At 46.6% G+C, this 17,727-nt stretch overlaps 1 protein-coding gene across 2 annotated transcripts in view; it reads left to right on the top strand.

Annotated features, from left to right (window-relative positions):
• The window catches only part of PPM1A (protein phosphatase, Mg2+/Mn2+ dependent 1A), a 280,963-nt gene that overhangs the window by 213,599 nt on the left and 49,637 nt on the right, over positions 1-17,727 (top strand). The window contains exon 4 of one of the 2 annotated variants that reach the window (XM_063947750.1): positions 10,660-10,771. The exons of the other annotated variant lie outside the window; for it this stretch is intronic. Within the exon in view, the coding sequence (XP_063803820.1) occupies positions 10,660-10,771 (112 nt within the window). The remainder of the gene's footprint in view (positions 1-10,659; positions 10,772-17,727) is intronic. 2 annotated transcript variants of the gene reach the window in all.

The raw sequence follows: 17,727 nt of genomic DNA, 5'->3' as shown, positions 1-17,727 counted from the left end.
CTCCATTTTCTACAGTCAGGAGTGGATATGGGCCTAAAGTTAGGTTCCATTAAGGTGCAGACTTCGGCCTTATTGATATTCTTTCAGAAGGAATTGGCCTCTCTTCCAGAAGTACAGACTTTTGTGAAAGGAGTACTGCACATCCAACCTCCTTTTGTGCCCCCTGTGGCACCATGGGACCTGAACGTGGTGTTGCAGTTCCTTAATTCACATTGGTTTGAACCACTTCAAACTGTTGAGTTAAAATTTCTCACGTGGAAAGTGGTCATCTTATTGGCCTTGGCATCTGCAAGGCGGGTGTCAGAATTGGCGGCCTTGTCCCACAAGAGCCCCTATCTGATTTTCCATGTGGATAGATCGGAATTGAGAACTCGTCCACAATTTCTACCTAAGGTGGTTTCGTCGTTTCACATGAACCAACCTATTGTAGTGCCGGTGGCTACGGATTTCTTGGAGGAGTCCAAGTCCCTTGATGTAGTCAGGGTTTTAAAAATCTATGTAGCCAGAAAGGCTCATATTAGGAAAACAGGGGCTCTGTTTGTCCTATATGCGGCCAACAAGGTTGCTTCCAAGCAGACTATTGCACGCTGGATCAGTAACACTATTCAGCAGGCTCATTCTACGGCAGGATTGCCGTTTCCAAAATCTGTGAAGGCCCATTCCACTAGGAAGGTGGGCTCTTCTTGGGCGGCTGCCCGAGGTGTCTCGGCATTACAGCTTGCCGAGCAGCTACTTGGTCTGGTTCAAAAACGCTTTTGCAAAATTCTATAAGTTTGATACCCTGGCTAATGAGGACCTCCTGTTTGCTCAATCGGTGCTGCAGAGTCATCCGCACTCTCCCGCCCGGTCTGGAGCTTTGGTATAAACCCCATGGTCCTTACGGAGTCCCCAGCATCCTCTAGGACGTAAGAGAAAATAAGATTTTAAACCTACCGGTAAATCTTTTTCTCCTAGTCCGTAGAGGATGCTGGGCGCCCTTCCCAGTGCGGAATGAATCTGCAGTACTTGTACATAGTTACTGATGTAGTTACACGAGAGTTGTGTACGGTTGAGATCAGATTGTTGTTGATTTCTGTTGTTCATGCTGTTAACTGGTTTAGTTTTATACCATATTATACGGTGTGTTTGTGGTGTGGGCTGGTATGTATCTCACCCTTAATTAACAAAATCCTTTTCCTCGAAATGTCCGTCTCCTCTGGGCACAGCTCTATAACAGAGGTCTGGAGGAGGGGCATAGAGGGAGGAGCCAGCTCACGCCCATTAAAAGGTCTTAGAGTGCCCATGTCTCCTGCGGAGCCCGTCTATACCCCATGGTCCTTACGGAGTCCCCAGCATCCTCTACGGACTAGGAGAAAAAGATTTACCGGTAGGTTTAAAATCTTATTTCTTAGGCAGGTCTAGTTGGCACCAGACTGCCTGCTTCATGGGACTTGGGGGGTGGGGGGGAAGTAAGGGGAACGGCCCAACCTCTTGAAGGGTAAATGGTCCCGTTCCCCGCTGACAGGACACTGAGCTCCTGGGGGAACTATTCGTAAGCCACACCACGGCGAGCGTACATTCCCGCAGCACGCTGCCACCCATAACAAAGCCAGACGTGAGAAGAGTGGTGAGTAGAAAGTCGGCGTCCCGGTTAGCGGCGGTGATGGTGGCATAAGGGTATGGAGACGCAGCGCTGACTGGCTGGCTGCGGTTCCAGGTTTCAGAGGCATACTATGTGTGTTCCGCTTTGAGGGGCGAGCTGAAGCCTTAAAATAAAAAATACCCACACTGGCAGCAGCTTACAGGAGTTTTAACCCACTGTAAAGCACATTATAAGCCTCAGCCAGTATAAAAAAACGGGAAGACCGTGCGCCATTAAGGGGGCGGGGCTTCACTATGAGCGGATCCAGCTGCACACCAGCGCCATTTTCCCTCTACAGCTCTCACTGTGAGGCCTGCTAGAGAAGCGCAGCTGCTCCAAAAGGACTCCAGATTAGCTCAGCGGTACCAGGGGGTCATAGCAAGGGGAAGGGGGGAGCAGTATAAGGTTACTGCTACCCTATTTAAGGGTACTTAGTCTGCGACCCAGCCAGGCTTAAGCTTTAGCAGAATGGCACTGTGTGGCTGGCTCCATCTTACTCTGTATCTCCCTAGAAGGGCTCTGTGTGGGTTAACTGGGCTTACCCTTTTTTCTCGTGTGTGTACCTCACATTACAATGTCTAAGGAGTGTGTTTCATGCACGGCAGAGTGCTTTTCTTCCCCAGGGGGATCACTACAATGTACTCAGGATAGTACTCATTCTCAGGCAGGTGGATCCGAACCAGCATGGTTGGATTCCCTAAAAGGGATGATCTCGAATATTTCTAATAAATTATCCCAGAATGAGAGAGACGCGATACCTAAGACAGTCTCTGGATGACCTGATGAATAGAGATTCAGTTCCCATACCAGCGTCTCAGACCCCTGCCATTTGTCCACAAAAGCGTACACTGGCCCAGATCCTGCAGCATGACACTGATGACGTGTCGGATGCAGAGGAGGGTGAGGTGGACTCAGTGGGGGTGATGCCGCTCTGTCACAGGGGGTACAGGCTCTGATAGATGCTATTAGAGACGTTCTGCAAATTTCCTGATAAAGTGACAGATGAGGATGAGGTGTCTTATTTTAATGTAAAAAATTCTGCTACTTTTCCTGCATCAAGAGTTGAATTCTCTGAGGAAATCTGGGTTAATCCTGAAAAAAAGTTTCAGATCACGAAGAGATTACTCACATCCTTCCCTTTCCCTCAGGATGATGGGGAAAAAATGGGAAAACCCACCGATTGTTGACGCATCGGTATCTAGGTTGTCACGTAAAATACACTTTCAAATCCCTGTACACAGCTGCTGGGGTGGCCCAGAGACCCACTGTTGCTTGTGCATGGATCACTAGGGCCATTGCAAAATGGTCAGGAAATCTAATTGACGAGTTAGATTCCTTATCCAGGGGGGAGATATTTTTACTCCTACAGCATATACAGGACTGCAAATTTTATGGTAAAAGAAATAAGATTGCTCAATGCACGCAAAACCGCCATGGCAGTGGCAGCATGCAGGGGCCTATGGCTACGCCAGTGGACGCGGATTCCAGGAAAAGCGTGGAAAACCTACCATTTACAGATAAGGCCCTGTTTGGAGCTGAACGAGATACCTGGATTTCCAAGGCTACGGCGGGTAAGTCTACATACATACCTTCCTTCAGCAGCTCCCCCGGCTAGGAAAACCTACTCAGCTCCAACGCTGCAGTACTTTCGGATGGCAAAATTTTTAAATAAAACCAAAGGTTTTTCTACGGCCTTCAAAGGCAATAGAGGTAAACCCAGAAAACCAGCAACTGCAGGTTCACGTGGAACAGAACCCCGGTTCTTCCTCTAAGCCTTCAGCATGACTGTGGTCTGCACTGCCTGGATGACAGGCAGGTGGGAGCCCGATTTAAGATATTTCAGTCACATATGGGCAACATTATGCCAGGATCCCTGGGTCAAAGATCTTATCGCCCAGGGCTACAGACCTCTTACCAGCTTCTCAAGGAGCAAGTATGACTTTACAGAAAGCAATTGAAAAACTGGTACAGACTCCGGTCATTGTTCCAGTTCCACTTCAACTGCAAAACAAAGGTTATTATTCCAACCGGTTTGTGGTACCGAAACCGGACGGTTCGGTAAGGCCCATTTTAAATCTCAAGTTGTTGAACCCGTGCTTACGGGTGTTCAAGTTCAAGATGGAGTCTCTGAGAGCGGTGCTCTCAGGTCTGGAGGAGGGGGAATTCTTGGTGTCTCTGGATATCAAGGATGCGTACCTTCATATTCCGATTTGGCCACCTCATCAGGCTTATCTAAGGTTTGCATTACAGGACTGTCACTATCAGTTCCAGGCCCTGCCATTTGGCCTCTCTACGGCACCGAGGGTGTTCACCAAGGTAATGGCAGAGATGTTTCTCCTCTGCAAACAAGGAGTGAACATAATACCGCACCTGGAGGATCTGCTGATAAAAGCACCTTCCAAGGAGAGGTTGTTGGACAACTTTGCCCTCTCAACCCAGCTACTCCAGGTTCACGGGTGGAATCTGAGCCTACCAAAATCTCATCTGGAACCAACACAGAGGTTTCCGTTCCTGGGGATGATACTGTATACGGAGGCACAGAAGGTATTCCTTCCTTTTAGACACGGCATTTGTAATCCACTCGATGGTACGGGTTGTTCTAAAACCAACCCGGATATCTGTGCATCTATGCATTCGACTCCTGGGAAAGATGGTAGCCTCTTACCAGGCACTGCAGTAGGAAGGTTTAACGTAAGGCCCTTCCAGCTGGATCTGTTGGACAAATGGTCCTGATCGCATCTTCACATGCACCAGAGGATCCGTCTGTCACCAAAAGCCTCTTCTCTGGTGGCTACAGACTTCTCACCTGACCGAGGGCCGAAGGTTCGGCATTCAAAACTGGATTCTGCTCACCACAGACCCAAGCCTTAGAGATTGGGGAGCAGTCACCCAAGGGGAACAGTTTCAAGGAAAATGGTCAAGTCAGGAAACCATCCTTCAAATCAACATTCTGGAACTAAGGGCATTGTACCACGCCCTTCTACAGGCATCACATCTTCAAGATCACGCCATTCAGGTTCAGTCGGACAATGTGACGGCGGTAACGTACATAAACCTACGGGGAGGAACGCAGAGCAGCAATGTCAGAGGTGACGAGGATTCTCCTCTGGGCGGAAAGACGCGCTATGGCGTTGTCGGCAATCTTCATCCTGGGAGTAGACAACTGGGAAGCAGACTTCCTCAGCAGACACGACCTCCACCCAGGAGAGTGGGGCCTTCACCCAGAGGTGTTCTGGTGCTTGACATGTCTGTGGGGAATGCCACAAATCGACATGATGGCCTCTTGTCTCAACAAGAAGCTCAAGCGGTATTGTTCCAGGTCGAGGGACCCACAAGCAGTTGCGTTGGACGCTCTGGTGACTCCATGGGTCTACCAGATGGTGTACGTGTTTCCACCACTTCCATTGATCCCAAAAATTCTGAAAAGAATAAAAAGGGGTAAAGGTTCAAGCAATTCTCACTGCTCCGGCTGGCCAAGAAGGGCCTGGTACGCGGATCTACTGGAGATGCTCCTAGAGGACCCCATGGCCTCTACCTCTTCGCGAGGACCTACTACAACGGGCCATTCGTCTATCAAGACTTACTACGGTTACGTTTGACAGCATGGAGGTTGAGCATCAAATTCTAGCCCGGAAAGGGATCCCGGATAGGGTTATTCCAACCCTGATCTAAGCCAGAAAGGGGGTAATGTCTAAACATTACCACCATATTTGGAAAAGATAAGTTTCTTGTGTGAGAACAGAAAATTTCCTGCGGTGTAATTTCAACTGGGATGTTTTCTCCTTTTTCTGCAGTCAGCTGTGGATGTAGGCCTACGTTTGGGCTCCATAAAAGTCCAGATGTCGGCCTTATCCATTTTCTTCCAGAAACAATTGGCTTCTCTACCTGAGGTTGACATTTTTGAAGGGGGTTCTGCACATCCAACCACCCTTTGTGCCTCCTACGGCACCTTGGGATTTCAACGTGGTGTTGCAGTTCCTGCAACCGGAATGGTTTTAGCCTTTACAGGACGTTGACGTCAAGTTTCTTGCGTAGAAGGCCGTCACACTGTTGGCCTTGGCTTCTGCAAGGCGTGTGTTGGAGCTGGGGGTGTTGTCTCACAGCTTTGATTTTTCATGAAGATAGGGCTGAACTCAGAACTACTCAGCATTTTCTTCCAAAGGTGGTGTCTGCGTTTCATATCAACCAACCTATTGTCGTTCCGGTGGTTACCGACACCTCTGCTACTATAAAGTCCTTGGATGTTGTGAGGGATTTGAAAATCTATGTGAAGCGGACAGCTCGTCAAAGAAAATCTTACTCGCTGTTTGTTCTCTATGTTCCCAATAAAATTGGATGTCCTGCTTCAAAGCAGACAATTGCACGTTGGTTCAGGCCTACTATCCAGCATGCTTATTCCACGGCAGGTTTGTCATGTCCAAAATCTGTACAGGCTGTTCTACTAGGTCAGAGGGTTCTTCCTGGGCTGCTGCCCGGGGTGTCTCGGCTTTACAGCTCTGCTGAGCAGCTACTTGGTCAGGTTCGAACACGTTTGCTAAGTTCTACAAGTTCGATACTTTGGCCTCGGTGAGGACCCTCAGTTTGGTCAATCAGTTCTGCAGGAACCTCATCACTCTCCCACCCGGTTTGGTGGCTTTGGTACATCCCCATGGTACTAATGTGGACCTCGGTATCCTCCTAGGACGTAAGATAAAATAGGATTTTAATTACCTACCGGTAAATCCCTTTCTCGTAGTCCGTAGAGGACACTGGGCGCCCGCACGGTGCTTCGTTCTTCCTGCACTGGTACTTGGTTAAGTATTGTTGGTTCAGCTGTTGCTGTTCCTGGCTTACAGTTTGGTTAGCTTGGCTTTCCTCTAGTTTGTGTGTGCTGGTTCGGAATCTCACCACCATCTTTTCCCTTTCTCTCAAAGTATGTCCGTCTTGGGCACAGTTTCCTAAACTGAGTCTGGTAGGATGGGCATAGAGGGAGGAGCCAGCTCACACTATCAAATTCTTAAAGTGCCCATGGAGCCTAGTGGACCCGTCTTTACCCCATGGTACTAATGTGGACCCCAGTATCCTCTACGGACTACGAGAAAAGGTTTTACCGGTAGATAATTTAAAATACTATTATTTTTTGGGGGGCTGGATTCAATTAGATGCGGTAATTTACAGTGCAGGGAAAAGGAGCGATAGTTTCTGTCTGTATATGCTGGGGCTATCCAATTACAGTCCCTTTTCCTTGTGCAGTAAACTACCCACTAATGCACATTTACCCATAGAGACCGGGGTATGTCTCGGAGCGGGTGGTATTCATGTGACCGCCGGTCAGCTGACCGACAGTCACATGACGACCTCCACCAGCCCGATGGGTCACTATCCCGATGATAAATATTAGAAAGCGCTAGTAACCGTGTAAAAAAGGCTTTATTATAATTTGATATATTCTATTTATTCTTTTCTAAAACATGATTTTAGATTTCATACATATAAAAATTTCACATACAATATGCAGTATTTATAAGCCCTATAATCCGATTTTCATTTATCCTGGTTCAGAAATGCATTGATTTAACAAATTTGATTATACTGGCATTTTTAACTGAGCCTGGATAAATGATATTTAACTTGTTACAATGAAGTCTTTACTAGCTATTCAGAGCATAAAATAGACATTATTTAGCCACTTTAAAAAAACAAAATGTGTCCACAGTGTATTTGTCAGAACGACCGTTCACAGCTGTATGATTAAAACACCTTAAATGAAGCGTTGTTTTTTTGGTAGCTGTAAGTTCTAATCCATTGCCGGCAATTATACAAGCTTGTGTTCAGATCAGTCCATTTTACATAGACCGAGTTCTTAGTATTCACTTTGATTAGAACGTGCAATGTATTGGACTTTGCTCCAATTTAGGTATTAAAACATGGCCATGTTTAGTGGTGTAAAAATTGGATATTACCAGATCTGTCCTGGGAACCTTGGTCCGTACACTCCCGGCCCTGGTAGCGAAATTCCTTTTAGCGGGTCCTTATCTGGAGGTCTGAAGTGGGTTCCACAGTCAAGAAGATAGGGTTGTATGAAGACCCTTGGTATCCTCGAATTTGTAGTAAAACGCGTTTCTCTGCCTGTCTCCAATAATCAGCGGCTTCCTCAGTCAATTTTTATTTTTTTTATTTTTTTATTATTTATCACTATCCCGATGGTCGGCATGCCGACCAATAGGGACTATTTCCACTCGTGGGTGTCCACGACACCCATAGAGTGGGAATAGAACCCGTGTCGACTGCAGGTCTCCACCGAGCCCGCAAGGGACTTGCTGCACTCGCCCCTCCCCGCCGGGATCGGGATGCTGCCGGGATCCCGGCGTCTGTAAGCTGACCGGCGGTCAGGAGACCGCCGGTCAGCAGTACTACACCCCTCGGAGCTATGGGTTGGCACGTTTGCGGCTCCTGTGATCAAGGCTACCATGGACTCTAATTGAATAGCATCTGCAGATCATTACACTGCGGTAATTAATCCCGCCTTATTGACCTATCTGTACCTTATTGTTCTGAAGACGACATGATTTCTATTTTGCTTGGCTCCCATATTCCTAATAATTTACTTTTATCTGTACAATTAATATTCATTTTAATTGGCGTGCTGGGAATATCGTTCAGGCAGCGGTTGCGCAGTGGTTTAAATAAAGATGAATATGCTAAATGATTCAAGGCTGGGTGTTTAAATGTAATGGTGCCACAAATTTATAGGAATATTTAGTCTTCATTACATGGTTTGGGTTTTTTCTTTTCTTTTTCTTGCACCACCTCATCTTGTTTATGTTCCAGATACAGCAATTGCTAGGCACTTTGTTTTGGCAGTTTCTACAAACATGTATTTCACCATTACAGTTGAAAGCCTTGTTTGTTTATATCGTAAGCATAGATAATGGAATTTTTCTATACTACCTAGGGTTGGATTCAATTAGCAGTGATAAGCTTGCAGGCTGCACTTAATGTCTATTTCTTTCCGAGCCTGAGGGAGCCGTGAGCAGAAATCCGCGATAAGTGCTTGAATCGCGGGTGCTGTGAACGTGTTATCCCTTAGCTCAGGTACTTTTTCCGAAATTTATGGGATAATGTGTGTAAGCGGCAAATTTACCATGTGAAAAAAAATAGGCTTAATTGAATAGCCTAAAATCCTGAGGCTACCATCCTTTTCCCACTCTGTAAATTTGCGCAGCTAATTGAATCCAATCCATTATCTCTTTGTATGGATGGTATAGACAGTGTATTTTGCTCATTCATTTTTGATTACTTATGTCATGGGACAATATGAAAAAAATACATGATATATAAACGTGTTTTCTGAAAGATTTCCATATATTTGCCTTGCAAATACGGGGAAGTACATTTGTATTTATTAGTATTAAGTTTTCAGTACAAAGCACACTTCAGCAACACAAAGGGGTCGTTTCAAATCACCGACGGTTGAATAGCGCTATTCAATACAGCTCCAAGTGACACTCAATTGTCAGCAATTCTACACTCGCCCCCGGGGGATGAGAGAAGAAATCCGACAAAAGTGCTGCCGGCGCGAGGCTGATTATGTCGGGAATCAGCATCGCGGCGGGGAGTTAAGTCTGAGAATGCCCGTTCTCCTGACAAAGCAACTTGTTAATTCCGGGAGAACGGGCCTTCGCCGACTTAACTTGAGCTGAATTGAATAGCGCCGGGAGCTTACTCCCGGCGCTATTCAACTGTCGGTGAATTTAATCGACCCCAGTGCGGAGGCAATCCATTTGGTGTCCTGAACTGAGAATACATATGGTCATTTCACTAGGAATTAACTAAAGGGCTGATTCAATTGTTTTGGGTGTCTAAAAATCCCGTCTAAACGGGACTGTTTAGACTCTTAAACAGCTATCACTAATCAATTGTTGTTTGGGTGCATATTGCAGGAGGCTGCAAGAAAAAAATGTGTCCTCCGCACCTGCTGGGCACCCGAATGGCGAAGCTATTGAATTGCTTCCGTCAGGTGCCATTTAGTTTCATCTGTGAAGAAAAACAATTGAATCTGCCCCTTGGGCACTTTTTGTTTCATGCATCATTGTTTTCACAGATTCCTAGTGAATTGATAGGAAGCATATATTGGTTCAGCCAAATGTTTGTTTTTGCTGCATGTACGCAATTGGTGCACTCTAAAATACTCCAGGTTTCACTTGGTCTTTCAAACCGCATTGCAGGGGATGAAGTTCTTAATATAGCATGAAAGTAAATCGGTAAACAACAATCCCTTAATATCTACAGCTCAAAAGATTTTCTGTTTTAGGTCAGTGGTTGATTTTGCAGAAAGTGATCAGCTTGCTCCCTCTTTCTGAATGTATACATGGCTAATTGTTTGAAGATGTACAATAATCTTGTCAATGTGGGTTATTTTTTTGGTGGGAGTGACAGTTCTAATTTGTAATCTGTATTATGCAGAATGTATTTATAGCCTACTATACTTACTAATGTATTTGTTTAGTGGAGACTGTTAAATGTAATCCACTTTAAGGATGTAAATTGTCTCGTTGAGATTGACTCCTTATTTTTGTATAGCTTAATTTCAGCAATAGAACCTTGTAGATTCGATTTTAGATGTTAAACTTATACAATAAAATAATTTGGCAAACCAATTCTGAGATCTTTGCATTTTATTCAGAACAAAAATGTTAACGTCTGAAATCTAGACATCTTTTTTTTTTATTGGTGTGTTAATTTGATTTTAATATTGAGGGGGCATTTGGGGGCGAGGGTATTTTTGAATGAATGCTAAAATAATCAGATGTTTTGTAAGTTAAGACGGGGTTCTGCAAAACCATTGCATTTCAGCTAAATACCTAATACAGGTAAAATTGTTACTTGTACGCTCTGCTTGCTTCCACCATATCCAGCTTTGATATGACATCTAGTGCTTTCTGCAGCATTTACTACACTCCTTAATACAGGGTTCTGCTTTAAAATGAATGGTGAAGCTGTACTGTACACTGGTTGACTTGAATAGCACTTACAAAATAAGTACTTCTAATTCCTAGAGATCATAAAGAAGCAGGGTGAAGAAGGTGTACCAGACTTAGTCCACGTGATGCGTACATTAGCCACTGAGACCATCCCTAACCTCCCACCTGGGGGTGAATTGGCAAGCAAGTGAGTTAACCTGAGCTTTTTGTAACTTCTTTGAATTTCATGGGACTATATATGCCACACTTTAAAAAGAAGTTTAAATGCCAGGAATTTCGCAATACCCTTTTATAGGTATTAGCTTAGAAAATAATATTGATGTGCTGGACAGATATTACTATTTCACTAGTATACATTTGTTCCTATAAACTATTTATTTGGGTGTTAACTTTGACATTGTTTATCTGGCAAACTAATGTTTCTGTCCTGTTGTTGGACTTTAAACTGGTTAATTTCAATTGAGAGTTAATGCTTTCTTTAAATTTAAGCATGAAGACAGAAACCTAGTGTTTATGCTCACAAGTGATAATTAACTTGTTTTTTTGTTTTTTTAAATTGTGGCATATGTTTGTGTAGCATGATCAGTTTTGTGTGTTGTGCAAAGTGGCTTGCCTTTTTTTTTTTTTTTAAGCTTGTTTGTAAGTAGAGCTTGTTTTTGTCTTTCGCTGATTTGATGTGTCTTTAACACTAGCCTCCCGCCCCCCCCCCCCCTTCGCAAGTTTTGCTTGCGCAATTAAGAATACATAGTCGCAGATATATTTCTTTTATTGAACCACCCTCTGATGCATCATGTTCACTATTATCTCTCAAAGTACTATTGGTCCCACATGTAACTACAGGAGTAAGGTGTGCGCTGTCTATTTATTCAATATAAATCAAGAACATTTGTACCTATTGTGGGGAATTCAGTTGTTTTTGGGCATCTAATATCCCATCTTTACGGGACCTATGCACATTGCTCATGTCACGCCCAAACAGAGAGGGTTTAGCAGCATAAAATGGCTAAACCAGTCTTGAAGTTCTGCTTTGGGCATAAAGACTCCCATGCCGACTTAGCGCACATTTCTTTCTGCACCGCAGGAGGCTGCGAGTAGAAATGTCATCCTTGCGGCTCCCGGGTGTCTAAATGGAGCAACCATTCAATTGCTCTGTTTTGTGCCCCTTAGTGGTACCCGCGGGGGAATTTTTTAATTTCTCTGACGTCCTAGTGGATGCTGGGTACTCCGTAAGGACCATGGGGAATAGACGGGCTCCGCAGGAGACTGGGCACTCTTTAAAGAAAGATTAGGTACTATATCTGGTGTGCACTGGCTCCTCCCTCTATGCCCCTCCTCCAGACCTCAGTTAGAATCTGTGCCCGGCTCGAGCTGGTTGCACACTAGGGGCTCTCCTGAGCTTCTATTAAAGAAAGTATTTATTAGGTTTTTTATTTTCAGTGAGATCTGCTGGCAACAGACTCACTGCTACGAGGGACTTAGGGGAGAGAAGCGAACCTACCTGCTTGCAGCTAGCTTGGGCTTCTAGGCTACTGGACACCATTAGCTCCAGAGGGATCGAACACAGGCCCAGCCTCGGTTGTCCGGTCCCGGAGCCGTGCCGCCGTCCCCCTTGCAGAGCCAGAAGCAAGAAGAACGTCCTGGAAATCGGCGGCTGAAGACTCCGGTCTTCATTAAGGTAGCGCACAGCACTGCAGCTGTGCGCCATTGCTCTTTATGCACACCACATACTCCGGTCACTGATGGTTGCAGGGCGCTGGGGGGGGGCGCCCTGGGCTGCAATTAGAGTACCTTACATGGCGAACAGCACATAATATAGTCTAATAAACTATATATGTGCAAAAATCCCCCGCCATAATATAAATATAAAGAGCGGGAGAAGTCAGCCGAGAAGGGGGCGGGGCTATCTCCCTCAGCACACTGGCGCCATTTCCTCTTCACAGCTCCGCTGGAAGACAGCTCCTCAGGCTCTCCCCTGCAGTTTCCAGGCTCAAAGGGTAAAAAAGAGAGGGGGGGCACTAAATTTAGGCGCAAACTGTATTGTATAGCTGCTATAGGGAAAATCACTTTGTGTTAGTGTAAATCCCTGATTATATAGCGCTGTGGTGTGTGCTGGCATACTCTCTCTCTATCTCCCCAAAGGACTTTGTGGGGTCCTGTCCTCAGTCAGAGCATTCCCTGTGTGTGTGCGGTGTGTCTGTACGGCTGTGTCGACATGTTTGATGAGGAGGCTTATGTGGAGGCGGAGCAGGTGCCGATAAATGTGATGTCACCCCCTGCGGGGTCGACACCAGAGTGGATGGATATGTGGAAGGTTTTACACGACAGTGTCAACTCCTTGCATAAAAGGTTTGATGACATAACAGCTGTGGGACAGCCGGCTTCTCAGCCAGTGCCTGCCCAGGCGTCTCAAAGGCCATCAGGGGCTCAAAAACGCCCGCTACCTCAGATGGCAGACACAGATGTCGACACAGAGTCTGACTCCAGTGTCGACGAGGACGAGACTAATGTACATTCCACTAGGGCCATCCGTTGCATGATTACGGCAATGAAAAATGTGTTGCACATTTCTGACATTAACCCAGGTACCACTAAAAAGGGTATTATGTTTGGGGAGAAAAAGCAACCAGTGGTTTTTCCCCCATCAGATGAGTTGAATGAAGTGTGTGAAGAAGCGTGGGCTTCCCCCAATAAGAAACTAGTGATTTCTAAAAAGTTACTGATGGCGTACTCTTTCCCGCCAGAGGACAGGTTACGTTGGGAGACATCCCCGAGGGTGGATAAAGCGCTCACACGCTTGTCAAAAAAGGTGGCACTGCAGTTTTAGGATACGGCCGCCTTAAAGGAGCCTGCGGATAGAAAGCAGGAGGCTATCCTGAAGTCTGTATATACACACACACTCAGGTACTATACTGAGACCTGCAATTGCTTCAGCTTGGATGTGTAGTGCTGCAGCAGCTTGGTCCGATACCCTGTCTGAAAATATTGATACCCTCGACAGGGATACGATTTTGCTAACCATAGAGCATATTAAAGACGTAGTCTTATATATGAGAGATGCACAGAGGGATATTTGCCGGCTGGCATCTAGAATTAATGCAATGTCCATTTCTGCCAGGAGAGTATTATGGACTCTGCAGTGGACAGGTGATGCTGATTCTAAAAGGCACATAGAGGTTTTGCCTTACAAGGGTGAGGAATTGTTTGGGGATGGTCTCTCGGACCTCGTTTCCACAGCAACAGCTGGGAAGTCGACATTTTTACCTCAGGTTCCCTCACAGCCTAAGAAAGCACCGTATTATCAGGTACAGTCCTTTCGGCCCCAGAAAGGCAAGCGGGTTAAAGGCGCTTCCTTTCTGCTCAGAGGCAGGGGTAGAGGGAAAAAGCTGCACCATACAGCCAGTTCCCAAGAACAAAAATCCTCCCCTGCTTCCACTAAATCCACCGCATGACGCTGGGGCTCCACTGGTGGAGACAGGTGCGGTGGGGGCCAGTCTCCGGAACTTCAGCGACCGGTGGGTTCGCTCACAGGTGGATCCCTAGGTTCTACAAGTGGTATCTCAGGGATACAAGCTGGAATTCGAGACGTCTCCCCCTCGCGGTTACCTCAAATCAGCCTTGCCAGCTGCTCCCCAGGACAGGGAGGTAGTGCTGGCGGCAATTCACAAGCTGTACCTCCAGCAAGTGATAATAAAAGTTCCCCTCCTTCAACAGGGACGGGGTTACTATTCCACAATGTTTGTGGTACCAAAACCAGACGGTTCGGTAAGACCCATTCTAAATTTGAAATCCTTGAACACTTATATAAGGAAGTTCAAGTTCAAAATGGAATCGCTCAGGGCGGTTATTGCAAGCCTGTAAGAGGGGGATTACATGGTATCACTGGACATCAAGGATGCTTACCTACATGTCCCCATTTACCCACCTCACCAGGTGTACCTCCGTTTTGTGGTACAGGACTGCCATTACCAATTCCAGACGTTGCCGTTTGGTCTGTCCACGGCACCGAGGGTATTTACCAAAGTAATGGCCGAAATGATGATACTCCTTCGAAAGAAGGGAGTTATAATTATCCCGTACTTGGACGATCTCCTTAAAAAGGCGAGGTCCAGGGAGCAGTTGTTGGTCGGAGTAGCACTATCTCAGGAAGTGCTACAACAGCACGGCTGGATTCTGAATTTTCCAAAGTCGCAGCTGGTTCCTACGACACGTCTGCTGTTCCTGGGTATGATTCTGGACACAGAACAGAAGAAGGTGTTTCTCCCGGAGGAGAAGGCCAAGGAGTTGTCATCTCTGATCAGAGACCTCCTGAAAACAAAACAGGTGTCGGTGCATCACTGCACGCGAGTCCTGGGAAAGATGGTAGCTTCTTACGAGGCAATTCCATTCGGCAGGTTCCATGCAAGGATCTTTCAGTGGGATCTGTTAGACAAGTGGTCCGGATTGCATCTTCAGATGCATCGGCTGATCACCCTGTCCCCGAGGGCCAGGGTGTCTCTGCTGTGGTGGCTGCAGAGTGCTCATCTTCTCGAGGGCCGCAGATTCGGCATACAGGACTGGGTCATTGTGACCACGGATGCAAGCCTCCGAGGTTGGGGGGCAGTCACTCAGGAAAGAAACTTCCAAGGACAATGGTAGAGTCAGGATGCTTCCCTACACATAAATATTCTGGAACTAAGGGCCATTTACAATGCCCTAAGTCAGGCAAGACCCCTGCTTCAAAACCAGCCGGTGCTGATTCAGTCAGACAACATCACGGCGGTCGCCCATGTAAACCGACAGGGCGGCACAAGAAGCAGGATGGCGATGGCAGAAGCCACAAGGATTCTCCGATGGGCGGAAAATCACGTGATAGCACTGTCAGCAGTGTTCATTCCGGGAGTGGACAACTGGGAAGCAGACTTCCTCAGCAGGCACGACCTCCACCCGGGAGAGTGGGGACTTCATCCAGAAGTCTTCCAGCTGATTGTAAATCGTTGGGAAAGGCCACAGGTGGACATAATGGCGTCCCGCCTCAACAAAAAGCTAAAAAGATATTGCGCCAGGTCAAGGGACCCTCAGGCGATAGCTGTGGACGCTCTAGTGACACCGTGGGTGTACCAGTCGGTTTATGTGTTCCCTCCTCTTCCTCTCATACCAAAGGTGCTGAGGATAATAAAGAGAGGAGTAAGAACTATACTCATCGTTCCGGATTGGCCAAGAAGGACTTGGTACCCGGAACTACAAGAAATGATCTCAGAGGACCCTTGGCCTCCGCCTCTCAGACAGGACCTGCTACAGCAGGGGCCCTGTCTGTTCCAAGACTTACCGCGGCTGCGTTTGACGGCATGGCGGTTGAACGCCGGATCCTGATGGAAAGGGCATTCCGGTTGAAGTCATTCCTACGCTGATAAAAGCTAGGAAGGATGTGACAGCAAAACATTATCACCGCATATGGCGAAAATATGTTGCTTGGTGTGAGGCTATGAAGGCCCCCACAGAAGAATTTCAGCTGGGTCGATTTCTGCACTTTCTACAGTCAGGAGTGACTATGGGCCTAAAATTGGGTTCCATTAAAGTCCAGATTTCGGCCCTGTCTATTTTCTTTAAAAAAGAACTGGCTTCACTGCCTGAAGTTCAGACTTTTGTTAAGGGAGAGCTGCATATTCAGCCCCCTTTTGTGCCCCCAGTGGCACCTTGGGATCTCAAAGTTGTGTTGGATTTCCTAAAATCACATTGGTTTGAGCCACTTCAGACCGTGGAGTTGAAATATCTCACGTGGAAAGTGGTCATGCTTTTGGCCTTGGCTTCGGCTAGGCGGGTGTCAGAATTGGCGGCTTTGTCCTGTAAAAGCCCCTATCTGATCTTCCATATGGACAGGGCAGAATTGAGGATTCGTCCCCAATTTCTCCCTAAGGTGGTATCAGCGTTTCATTTGAACCAACCTATTGTGGTGCCTGCGGCTACTCGGGACTTGGAGGCTTCCAAGTTGCTGGACGTAGTCCGGGCCCTGAAAATCTATGTTTCCAGGACGGCTAGAGTCAGAAAGACTGACTCGCTGTTGATCCTGCATGCACCCAACAAGCTGGGTGCTCCTGCTTCTAAGCAGACTATTGCTCGCTGGATCTGTTCCACGATTCAACTTGCACATTCTGCGGCTGGACTGCCGCATCCTAAATCAGTAAAAGCCCATTCCACGAGGAAGGTGGGCTCTTCTTGGGCGGCTGCCCGAGGGGTCTCGGCTTTACAACTTTGCCGAGCTGCTACCTGGTCGGGATCAAACACGTTTGCAAAATTCTACAAGTTTGATACCCTGGCTGGAGAGGACCTTGAGTTTGCTCATTCGGTGCTGCAGAGTCATCCGCACTCTCCCGCCCGTTTGGGAGCTTTGGTATAATCCCCATGGTCCTTACGGAGTACCCAGCATCCACTAGGACGTCAGAGAAAATAAGATTTTACTCACCGGTAATTCTATTTCTCGTAGTCCGTAGTGGATGCTGGGAGCCCGTCCCAAGTGCGGATTGTCTGCAATACTTGTATATAGTTATTGCTTAACTAAATAGTTATTGTTATGAGCCATCTGTTCAGTGAGGCTCAGTTGTTATTCATACTGTTAACTGGGTATAGTTATCACGAGTTATACGGTGTGATTGGTGTGGCTGGTATGAGTCTTACCCTGGATTCCAAATCCTTTCCTTGTAGTGTCAGCTCTTCCGGGCAGTTTCCCTAACTGAGGTCTGGAGGAGGGGCATAGAGGGAGGAGCCAGTGCACACCAGATATAGTACCTCATCTTTCTTTAAAGAGTGCCCAGTCTCCTGCGGAGCCCGTCTATTCCCCATGGTCCTTACGGAGTACCCAGCATCCACTACGGACTACGAGAAATAGAATTACCGGTGAGTAAATTCTTATTTACCACCCCATGATGTCCAAGGTACCCGTAGTAGGAATAAAATTATCTGTTGTATACTTGTAACACTGTTAAATGTCATTGTAACAATTTCTAGAACATTACTGTTATTCAGGTTACACTGCACTGCATCCATTCCTCAGATGGCCAGATGGACTTACTGAAACATTGGTGGAATCTTTTGCTAAAACATTTGGTACTATCAGGATCCTTGGGTTAAAATGTAGGAAAGCTATTAGACAAGATCCACCTGCTTTGC

Source organism: Pseudophryne corroboree, chromosome 12 (assembly GCF_028390025.1).
Source record: "Pseudophryne corroboree isolate aPseCor3 chromosome 12, aPseCor3.hap2, whole genome shotgun sequence".
Classification (NCBI taxonomy): Eukaryota; Metazoa; Chordata; class Amphibia; order Anura; family Myobatrachidae; genus Pseudophryne; species Pseudophryne corroboree.
The sequence above is the reverse complement of the archived record's forward strand: the minus strand, read 5'-3'. Positions and strand labels throughout refer to the sequence as shown.